Below are 12,011 nucleotides of genomic sequence, written 5' to 3' on the forward strand. Positions count from 1 at the left end.
GTAATTTTTCCCACCAGATTGTAAGTTCCATGAGGACAGTGGCCACGTAACTTCATTGCTTCATATCCTTGGTACATGGCATAACGCCTTGGTGTATGCTAAATAAAGATTTCTCAAATGCGTGGCTTGATGATATAGTAGGTAGCTGAATGACTTGGACCAAGGCAGTTAACGTTTTTGAACATTTGCTTTTCTCAGGTGTAAAATAAATGATTTGAGATTTTTAGTTTCCTATTAGTTGGAAGATTCACTGACTAAATATGAAATTAATACTTTGGAGGACTTAGTAGGTATAAGCATTGTTTGGAGGGTCATTTTATGGAATTGTAGGTTTATAGTAGTTTAGATGGAAAATTTAAAATAAAAACTGTTTACGATTCTTCTTACTAAGGGGAGAACAGGGAGGGGGGCACTGTTTCATTGAAAGTTCCAGTTAGGCTGAATCAGTCCTAAGTTTTATATTGTAATTATGCTATTTTCAAGCACTTTATGCTTTGTTTTTTCATTTTAAAACAACATATGGTAAAAGTTTTTTTAATGAATAAAGTTAGAGTACAAGCATAATTGAGGTTGATAATGATTTGGGGGGCTGTATGATTTGAGAGTGTATTAGTCGTTTTCAGGATTAAGTATAAAATTTTTTTGGCAACATTGAAATTCATGAGATATATATAGTTCAGTCATTTTTATTTTAGGCTAGCAGTGAGTTTGTTATAGTAATTTTGATTGGCATTTAGGGGACATTAGTATTCCCCAGTCTTCTAAATAGTCAATATTTTATGATCACTTGCTCCTCTTTTTTTAGAAGTATAGTTGGCATAGAATTAGTGCTGATACTTCTGCTTGTACATGAAATTTTAGATATTTCTTTCTAGGGCCAGTTTTCCTGTTACTGGACAACTGCTAACTCGTAATGGTATGAGAGAATGTAATCAACCTTGACCTTGAACACTGGCTGGGCTCCTGAACTCTTCAGTGAGCTCATTTTATCTGGTTTTGTTTTCTCAACATCTTTCTCTACTCCTTTCTCTCAGGATTGTGCCTCTCTACTCCTGCTTGTACAGACTGCTTTCCAGCAGCATGGACACAAGAAGCATAGTAAGATGATTATAACCCACATAAGGCAGGCCCTTTGGAAAATAATTAGGTTTAAATTGGTAGTGAAATGATGTCTTGATTGTATGGAAAGTGCTTGGGAAGCAGAATGAAGTTGTCACTTAGAATATATTGGTAAGCTTAAAGCAAATATGTAGGAAATGAGTTGAATTTCTTAAAAAAAAAACAAAAATTAGGTGAAGTGAAAAAAAAGTTGTGCTTAGTAGTGAGCATCAATCATATCTAAACTCTTGTGCATTTACTTGCGTTCTGCTCCACGTAATTTTTTGTAAAAGAAATATTACTTATGTGAGATGAGTAAATTGCAAAATTTCTGAATTTGATGGTTGGAAATGAAATACATCTTATAGTTTGAGGAAGTTCCTCAAACTATAAGATGGTAACAGATCACTGGCAGATAGATACTCTGTAGTATTGGAGACACAAGACTAAGTCAAATTTTGGATTTTCTAATTATAGAGGAGCAGATTTTGTTAGAGGTACTATTATAAGAAATAAATGCCCGTGAGAAATGTTACCATGGCTTCTGATTCCTTGTCTGAGTTAGTTCTCTTTAAGTGTGGTGGTAAACACGATGCGTTTGGTCTCTCTGATTTTGACTTTATGCATTTATTTCATCTTTCTATTTCTGCTGCACCAGTTTCTGATATACTATATTTTAAACTCAAGGAAGAGTATGTAAATATGCTATCTATTGTAAGTCAGGAGATATGTTAGAACTTTGACATTGCTGTATTTAGTCAGAATGGGGAATAGAGATGATTTGTTTATGTTAAAAAAGTTTATGGCTTTTAATTCAATGTATGTTAAATTCATTAAAATAATTCTTCAATTTAGTGTAATTTGTAGAGGCTGGCTTGAAAGACCTGGGATTTGATTCATTTGTTTATTCATTTAACCAGTACTTAATGAATACTTGCTGTTTACCAGGCACTTTTCTATATGCTGGGGTACAGTTGTAAACAAGACTGGCAAAAAGCACAGCATCTTGGAGCTTATGCACTTGTAATCCTTTCTCTTTCACCTCATCAGCTTTGAGCGCAGTGCCTTTGCTGCAGAGCTCGTGCGGCTGCGCAGGCATTACTGACTCCGGGCTTATTTCTTTGCTAGGGCCTGGGTGGTTGCAGCACTTCTCTCTAAGCTCAGTTCTGCCTGGTCTACTCTCAACATTTCACTTTTACAGAGTCCAGGTTGCTTGTCTACCTGAATGTGATCTGATCTTTTCAACAATTGGAAAGTAAGACAAGCAACACTGTTTGATTTTATACTAATTTGCCTATCCTATTAAATCTCCATTTGGTATTTTGGAATCATAACTGTTCTTAGAAGATATAGCTTTAGGGATATTTTGTCATGATATATCAATTAGTCTCTGTGTGCAAATAAAAAAAAATAATTTTAAGTGATCAAACCTTTATGAATTTGGAAGGATTATTTTTATTTATAAAACAAACTTTTCCTTTATTTATATGAAAAAAATTTGGTGTCTCTCTTTTATGAACACTGTTTTCTGAATTTGATTTGACTGATTGGGGCTCATTTGAGTAGCTTGTGAGTTCAGGATGAAAGTTTGGATTATGTATTTTATGATTTTGGAAACTTGGGAAATGATATAATGGTCTTTTTATTTTGAGTCACAATATCTAAAAGATTGACAAGTACCCTTGAAACTAATATAAGTTTTATGTCAACTATCTTATTTTTTTTAAAAGGTTGATAATGCCTTGGTTAGTTACTTTATTTAGTAATGTTTTGATACTGTAAACTTTTATGGTTTAAAAAAGGTAGAGGTATTTGAATTTATTGAAATGGTAATAAGAATGTTGGATAAGTTAAAATTTTTCTAAACCAAAACACATAGCAAATGTCTAGTTTCTAAAACAACTGCTTGCTGTGATGAAAAAAAAAATGTCTGGCTTGGGTAATTTTAAAGTGCTTTTTATTTACCAAACATTTTAAAAAACAAACCACTTTATGATATATGGTGTTTTTTATATATGCTTATTTTCCCCAGCCATTATTATGTTTCAGTTGATCTTATGATGAACTTGTGAGAAAGGTAGGATAGGTGCTGTCCTCATTTCACAAACAAGGAATCTGAGGCCTGCCAGTGTGACTTTACCAAGGAAGTGCCTGCCGCTTGTGTTAGAGCTGAGACTGGAAGGACCAGGTCTCACTCAGCTCCTGGTCGAGATGTAAAGGACAGCCAGCTGTGTACAGGGGAACCATCACTCAATTTTTCACAGTTCTTTTTGTTGGTATGATGTCCAAATATAAATTAACGATTCTGCCCCACTTTTTAAACTTTATTTGTATAACTTGAGATTTACAGAAGAGTTGCAGGAATGATAAAGAATTTTTATATACACTTCATCCTGATTTCATTATCTAGTACATGTAATCATATTTGCTGTCTTGTTCTGTTTGCAACGCACATGAATGACTTGTAAACCTTGTTTCTGAACATTTGGAGAGTAAATTGCAATTAATGCCTTTTACTTCTAAATATTAACTGTATTTTCTGAAAACAACAACAGTACAGGTATCAAAATCAGGAAGTTGATATAATGCAGTTGTCTGCAGACCTCCTTCAGATTTCACTCATTGTATCAGTTAAGTCTTGAGTAGAAAGGAAATCTAAATCACATCACACTTGTCTCTCTGCTGCTAAGTCACTTCAGTCGTGTCCGACTCTGTGCGACCCCATAGACGGAAGCCCACCAGGCTCCCCCATCCCTGGGATTCTCCAGGCATGAACACTGGAGTGGGTTGCCATTTCCTTCTCCAATGTGTGGAAGTGAAAAGTGAAAGTGAAGTTGCTCAATCGTGTCCGACCCTTAGCGACCCCACAGACTACAGCCAACCAGGCTCCTCCATCCATGGGATTTTCTAGGCAATAGTACTGGAGTGGCTTGCCATTGCCTTCTCCGACTTGTCTCTCTAGTGTCCTTTAATCTGGAGCAGTTGGTTATTACTTTGTCTTTTATGACCTTTGATGATTGATGAGAATAGGCCAGTTATTTTTAGAATTCCCTCAATATGGAATTGTCTTCTGATGCTTCATGATTAGTTTCAGGTTAGGCATTTTTGGCAGGAGTAATCCAAGAGTGATAATGTGTCCTCAGGAAGCACATGATGTGTATCCCATTAATAAGGATGTTAACTTTTTTCTGCAAGGTTTTTCTATTGTAAAATGTCTTTTTCCTTTTGTAACAAATACTTCTTTAAAAAATGGATTTGTTTTTGGCCATACTGCACGGCTTGCAGGATCTTAATTCCCTGACCAGGGATTGAACCTGTGCTCCCTGCAGTGGAAATGTGGAGTTCTAACCACTGAACTGTTAGGGAATTACCTGAAACAAATATCTTATGGGAAGTCATTTTTGAAACTATACAAAGAGCTTGTTACTCATCAAACTTTCACCCTTTATTTTTTTTTAAGTATCCAGTTCTTGCCTGAATCAGCACTCAGGTGGTCATTTTCTGAGTCTATTGTTTTATTATCCGCCTCCCACAAGAGCTTTTCCTTTTCCCCATTTATGTATATATGCATATCAGTATTAATTCAAGGATTATTTTTTATTCATTGGGGTCTTTTGATGTCAGAGCTCCTTCAAGCTGGCTCCTGTGTCTTCAACATGTGCTCGTCAGTTTTTGGGTATTCACTTTCTTGTATAATAAAATATTCCCACCCCAACTAGAATCAGCCATTTCTCTGAGGAACCTTAGTTTCTTTTGGTGGTTATTGAGCTAGAAATTGTGTATTTGTCTGAACATGCTTATGTATTATATCAATATAGAAGCAAATTTTTTTTTTGTCCATCTGCCTCTCTAAAGTGCTGTGAATTCATCCTGTCTCCAGTAACAGTCAACACTGTTCACTGGTTCATTCTAGTCTTTCTCCTTTGCAAATTTGTAACTCCTTTCTCTGTAGTGAGAAAACACTTGATTCTGTTGTCCACAGTATATTTATGTATTGTTTGATCAATCCTAAAATAGTAAATAGTTTCAGAGTTGCTAAGCCATGTATCTCAAAACAAGCCTATTAACTAGATTTGAGTATTTGTTCATCTTTTTTAGTCTGAGGGTATAGAGTCAAAATGCTCTGTTCAAATGTTGCTTGGTTAGTTTTTTCCCTCAATGTAGACGTCTTAATGTATTCCTTTGAAATACAGTTTGGCTTCTTTTTTTTTCTTTTTCTGTTTGTATTCCATTTTGTTTTTTCTCCATCCATTATGTTCTAGTATGTAAAATATTCAGTGTAAATCAACTGTAATCCTTCTTTGCTTATTAGCTTCGGCATTATGACCACTTATGCTCTGGTTAAAAAAAAAAGAAATAGCCATTTCTTTGGCATTCTTCAAATAAGCTAAAATTTAGAGATTTAAATAATGGAGGTCTTAAGTGAAAGATGTTTCTAGTAACACAGATTTTCAGTTCATAGGTGAAAGTAAGTTAAAGCTTTCATTCTTTCTCTCTTTTTAAAAATTTTTTGCTGCACTGCCTGACATGCAGAATCTTAGCTCCCCAACCAGGGTTTGAACCCTTGCCCCCTGCAGGGGAAGCGTGGAATCTTAATCACTGGACTGTCAGGAAAGTCCCAACTTTGGTTTTCTTTTGAATGAAATCTCAATTCACAGGGTCAGTAGACATTCTGTAGAGGGTCAGATGGTAAAAATTAGGTTTAATGGGATGCTTAAGGTCTCTTTTGCATAATCTTGGTTTTTTTCACAATTCTTTTAAAATATAAAACGAGTCTTGGCCTGAGGGCATACAGAAATGGGCCACGGGCCATACTTTTTATGACCCTGCTTTAATCTGAAACCTGAGAACTTGGTTAATAGTATGCTGTTTGCAAATCAGAATTATAATTGAGCTTTATAAGCCTTATTTTGACATCAAAAACAGAAACAAAATACTTTTAAAAGCTGCCTTAGTGAAAATACTTACTCAGTGTGGTTTTTTGAACATCTGCCACCCTGTGCACATGTGCAGACACTTACTCTAGGCTCTAGTGATGTACGTGTACAAACAGACCCCCCAATAAAGAGGCCTCCGCCCTCGTGGGATTTGTACCAAGTGTTTGTGTGTGGGTGTGTACTGGAAATGCGTGTTTCTTATTTTTCCGCACGTAGTGACATTGAGCAACTGAATTTTTTTTCATATTAACTGACAAAAAATGCAACAAAGGGAGCAAACTTTCTTTTTTTAAAATATTTTTATTTAATAAATGGTACAAAGCACAGTGCCAAAAACATTAACAGTTAAAATTTCACCAAATGAAAAAAATACTATAGAATACACAGTTGCAAAAAGCTCCATTAAGTTATTTTACAACTGCCTCAAGCTGCAAAAAGAAAAAAAAATACCCAATGCCATACCTAAGTTATCCTTCTTTCAAATTAATGCCATTTATATTATAAACCACGAGCTCCCCATCAAAAGACGGGAACTGCTTTTGTTAATTCGTGTGTATATGACTATCACTTTGCTATACACCTGAAACAAACACAACACTGTAAATAAAATATAGTATAATATAAAATAAAAATTTAAAAATCTTGGTTCCTTTCTTCCTGTCTCCCGTTTATGATGCTTTCATTACGTGGCTATCCTGACTCATTAAAGGAAGAGAAAAGAAACCTCATTAACTGGGCACAGAACGCAGACCTCGTTTAGTGACAAGTACACATGTATTCTCCTTGGCTCAGTGGTAGAGAATCCGTCTGCCAGTGCAGGAGATGCAGGTTCAATCCCGAGGTCAGGAAGATCCCCTGGAGGAGGGAATGGCAACCCACTCCAGTATTCTTGCCTGGGAAATCTTATGGACAGAGGAGCCTCGTGGACTGCAGTCCGTGGGATTGCAAAGAGTTGGACATGACTGAGCGACTGAGCATTCATGCAAACACGTATGATGGACTCTTTAAGAAAATACTGTTTAAATTATTACCCACAGTTGAAGGACTCTGTGAAAGCAGTTGCCTTGTGTAGTTTTCTTGAAACAGGGAGGAAGTTTCCTGATAATGCTAATGTACATTTACCTAATAAAAGCTTAAAAACTATATGCAGGTTATTTATCTTGTGCCTGGCTAAATATCAACCCCTTTGAATAAAAATCACCAAAGTGAGTGTTTTTCCATTTTGCATGTTAGTTGCTGAAATGACTTCTTTCTCTGAGTAGTTTTTCTATAAGCATTTAACAAGCCACTAAGTGCCCTCCACCTTTTAAATGTTTTATTGAGGTTTGTGTGTTAGTCTCTTAATCATGCCTGACTCTTTGCAACGCCATGGATTGGGGCCCTGCCAGGCTCCTCCGTCTGTGGGATTTCCCAGGCAAGAATACTGGAGTGGGTTGCCATTTCCTTCTCCAGGGGGTCTTTCAGACTCCGGGATCTAATCTGGGTCTCCCACATTGCAGGCAGGCTCTTTACTGTCTGAGCCACTAGGGAAGATTATTGAGCTGTGGTGGTGACTGCTTTTGTAAGGATCCTTAGCATATTTGGCTTTTCTTTTAATATGCCAAGGAAAGTGATTTATATTTTTATAACAATTCCGTTTTTTGGGCAGAAGTTTCCCAATTCTTGTTCTCGTTCTGTCAGAGCACTCAGAACCTCTCATAGAGATCTATCTCTGCTTTGGTAGTTCAGATAGTTCAGTTCAGTCCCTGAGTCCAACTCTTTGCGACCCCATGGACTGCAGCACGCCAGGCCTCCCAGTCCATCACCAACTCCCGGAGTTTACCTAAACCCATGTCCATTGAGTCGGTGATGCCATCCAACTATCTCATCCTCTGTCGTCCCCTTCTCCTCCTGCCCTTATTCTTTCCCAGCTTCAGGATCTTTTCCATTGAGTCAGCTCTTTGCATAAGTATTGGAGCTTCAGGTTCAACATCAGTCCTTCCAGTGAACATTCAGGACTAATTTCCTTTAGGATGGACTGGTTGGATCTCCTTGCAGTCCAAGGGACTCTCAAGACTCTTCTCCAACACCACAGTTTAAAAGCATCAATTCTTGGGCACTCAGTTTTCTTCATAGTCCAACTCTCACAGCCATACGTGACTACTGGAGAAACCATAGCCTTGACTAGATGGATCTTTGTTTGCAAAGTAATGTCTCTGCTTTTTAATGTGCTGTCTAGGTTAGTCATAACTTTTCTTCCAAGGAGTAAGCGTCTTTTAATTTCATGGCTGCAGTCAGCATCTGAAGTGATTTTGGAGCCCCCAAAATAGTCAGCCACTGTTTCCCTATCTATTTGCCATGAAGTGATGGGACTGGATTCCATGATCTTTGTTTAAGCCAACTTTTTCACTCTCCTCTTTCATTAAGAGGCTCTTTAGTTCTTCACTTTCTGCCATAAGGGTGGTGTCATCTGCATATCTGAGGTTATTGATATTTCTCCTGGCAATCTTGATTCCAGCTTGTGCTTCCTCCAGCCCACCGTTTCTCATGATGTACTCTGCATATAAGTTAAATAAGCAGGGTGACAATATACAGCCTTGACGTACTCCTTTTCCTATTTGGAACCAGTCTGTTGTTTCATGTCCAGTTCTAACTGTTGCTTCCTGACCTGCATACATATTTCTGAAGAGACAGGTCAGGTGGTCTGGTATTCACATCTCTTGAAGAAGTTTCCACAGTTTATTGTGATCCACACAAAGGCTTTGGCATAGTCAGTAAAGCAGAAATAGATGTTTTTCTGGAACTCTCTTGCTTTTTCAATGATCCAACAGATGTTGGCAATTTGATCTCTGGTTCCTCTGCCTTTTCTAAAACCAGCTTGAACATCTGGAAGTTCACGGTTCACATATTGTTGAAGTCTTGCTTGGAGAATTTTGAGCATTACTTTACTAGCGTGTAAGATGAGTGCAGTTGTGTGGTAGTTTGGGCATTCTTTGACCTTGCCTTTCTTAGGGATTGGAATAAAAACTGACCTTTTCCAGTCCTGTGGCCGCTGCTGAGTTTTCCAAATTTGCTGGTATATTGAGTGCAGCACTTTCACAGCATCATCTTTTAGGATTTGAAATAGCTCAACTGAAATTCCATCACCTCCACTAGCTTTCTTCATAGTGATGCTCCTAAGGCCCACTTGACTTCACATTCCAGGATATCTGGATCATGAAGATCTTTTTTATACAGTTCTTCTGTGTATTCTTGTCACCTCTTCTGCTTCTGTTAGTTCCATACCATTTCTGTCCTTTATTGAGCCCATCTTTGCATGAAATATTCTCTTGGTATCTCTAATTTTCTTGAAGAGATCTCTAGAGTCTTTCCCATTCTGTTGTTTTCCTCTATTTCTTTGCACAGATCATTGAGGAATGCTTCGGTATTCCTGCCTTGAGAACCCCATAAACAGTACGAAAAGGCTTTGGTAGTGATTACAGGAAAAAGGGTTGCGACCAACTTAGCTGAAGAAGATTAATATTCTAAAGGAGTTGCCCTAAAGGAGGCTACCACACCGTTGCTAGTACAAAATTTCCCGTACTTTGGTTGATTTGATCCTTTGCAAAATCAAAGGATTAGCTATCTCAGACCTCTTAGAGCTGTTAAGCACAGAGTAATTCCAAATAATTCTATGAGTGCTTACTTTGTTTTGCTAGTCCTTCAAGATTGGAGTAGAATGGGGCGACAGAGGATGAGATGGTTGGATGGCATCATTCATTGAATAGACATGAGTTTGAGTAAACTCCAGGAGATAGTGAAGGACAGGGAAGCCTGACATGCTGCAGTCCATGGGGTTGCAGAGTCGGATATGACTGAGCGACAGAACAACAGGGTTGTCAGACTATTTTTTCATTCTATTTTAATTATAATGAAGTTTTCAAATTGCTAGAATACAGTAATAACCCATTAAGGTTCTAATGTAACAGCAACTAGTGGTTGGAAGGAATACTAGAAAGTAGTTGCTGGTCCTTTGAGCTTTGTTATTTATGGCTATTTGCCATCTATCAGGCATTGCAGAGTGGTTACCAGGTTAATTACATCCTTTATCTGAGCTCATGTTTTAAAAGGGTTGGAGTTGTGAATGGATTATCACAAAGAATAAAGATAATATGAATTCTGTGATACAAAGAGTAGGGGTGTAGACAGTTTGTGGTATGTGTATAATATTCTCTGTATATAATGTTGTACAGAGTATGTGACATGTATAAGGCAAAGGGAAAGGATCTTTTCCAGGGAAATGGGTAAGGATCTTCTGATGAAGGGTCTTTGTATATACTATGCCCAAGATTTCCTTTTTAATCAAAAGAGAATGGAGATTCCAAAGGGTTTTAATGAAGAGTGTGGTGCCAGGGCTTTGAGTTACAGGATAGATAAGATGATGTGGTCCAGTTACAATTAGGGTAAATCAGGAGGAGCAAAACATTTGAGGAGGAAGGTAATTTGGCAGGATGGGTCAGATGGGGTGGCATTTTTTCCCACCTAGAATAAAAGAGTTGGGGAGGGGAGAGTTGAAATCACCCATGTATCTCAACCGCCCAAAGACTGCTGGTTTGTTAAATACAATAGTAGTTCCACACACCTGAACACTTTGATGTCATGAGGGTGCAGATGGATAAAGGTCAAGTACTTAAAGAATAGGCTAGAGATGGAGATTAGGGGGAGATAATGAAGAGAAAAAGGCTTAAGGCAAAATGTTGTAGAATCTTTTAGTCAGTTTTTGTTTGTTTGCTTTTTAGGCTTGACCTTTTCTATCATCTTGTGTTTGTGAATATAAGGACATCTTAAAGCAACTCTGCCTGGTATTGCTTGATTTTAAATTCTGTTTATCCAAGCATCTGGTTCTTATATATAATTAAAAGTTAAGTAGTGAATTGTATGAGCTAGAAGTAAAGATTTAAATTTTGTTCAATGAAATTTTGTTAGAATTCCTTAACATTGAGCCTACTCATATCATCTAGCATTTCATTAGCTCCTCTTGGTTATGTAGTTTTTTTATTTTAACCCTGTCTACAATAACCAATTTATTGTGAGCATGGAATTGTGAATTTAAATGTTGTATTATTAGAAATAGAACCTAGTAAACTGAAGTTATTTTTATATATGTATGTGTGTGTTTATACATTTTGTTTTCTCCCAGGGAGAATTATTTTTATTCTCTTTGATTTTTAAAAATAAATTGTATTTATTTTTGGCTGTGCTCAGTCTTTCTCTAGTTGAAGCAAGTGGAGGCTACTACTCTTCCTTCCACTGCAAGGGCTTCTCATTGTGGTGACTTCTTTTGTGGAGCATGGGCTCTAGGGCATGTGAGCTTCAGTAGTTGCAGTGTGCGCTCTTGAGTATGGGCTCGGTAATTGTGTTGTATGGATTTGGTTGCTCGACAACATGTGGAATCTTCCTAGATCTGGGATAGAACCTACATCCCCTGCAGTGGCAGGTCTTATCAACTGTACCACTAGGAAAGTCCTGTTCTCTTTGATTTTAGAATGATGTAGCTAGAGACCCTTGGCTTCCCAGGTGGTGCAGTGGTAAAGAATTTGCCTGCCAATGCAGAAGACTCGGGTTCGATCCCTGGATCGGGAAGATCCCCTGGAGGAGGAAATGACAATCCCCTCCAGTATTCTTGTTTGGAAAATTCCATGGACAGAGAAGCCTGGTGGGATACAGTCCACAGGGTTGCAAAGAGTCAGACGGGACTGAGCACAGCACCCAGCAGAGACCCTTACACTCATGTTACACATTTGTAGTTATCAGTTCTATGATTGGGTTCCTTGTTTACTTCCTTGTTAATGCTTCAGCTTGATTTCCAGAAATTAGAAGTTTTAGACTGGAAACACTTGTGATAGTGTATCATTTAATAGATGGATGAAGAATCAAGACCCAAAGATGATGAAATTTGTTGAGTCACAGCTTATGAGAGGCACATAGTTAGCAGCCAAATTAGAAGTTTCTGCTCTC

General features: G+C 37.6%; 1 protein-coding gene across 10 annotated transcripts in view; it reads left to right on the forward strand.

Annotated features, from left to right (window-relative positions):
* Positions 1-12,011, forward strand: part of SCAF8 (SR-related CTD associated factor 8) — a 215,572-nt gene that overhangs the window by 4,827 nt on the left and 198,734 nt on the right. The window contains exon 2 of one of the 10 annotated variants that reach the window (XM_088840851.1): positions 1,035-1,098. The exons of the other annotated variants lie outside the window; for them this stretch is intronic. Within the exon in view, the coding sequence (XP_088696977.1) occupies positions 1,081-1,098 (18 nt within the window). The 5' untranslated portion in view covers positions 1,035-1,080. The remainder of the gene's footprint in view (positions 1-1,034; positions 1,099-12,011) is intronic. 10 annotated transcript variants of the gene reach the window in all.

The sequence above is a fragment of the Moschus berezovskii genome, chromosome 10, assembly GCF_049115385.1.
Source record: "Moschus berezovskii isolate FMDL1 chromosome 10, NW_MosBer_1.0, whole genome shotgun sequence".
NCBI classification, from domain to species: domain Eukaryota; kingdom Metazoa; phylum Chordata; class Mammalia; order Artiodactyla; family Moschidae; genus Moschus; species Moschus berezovskii.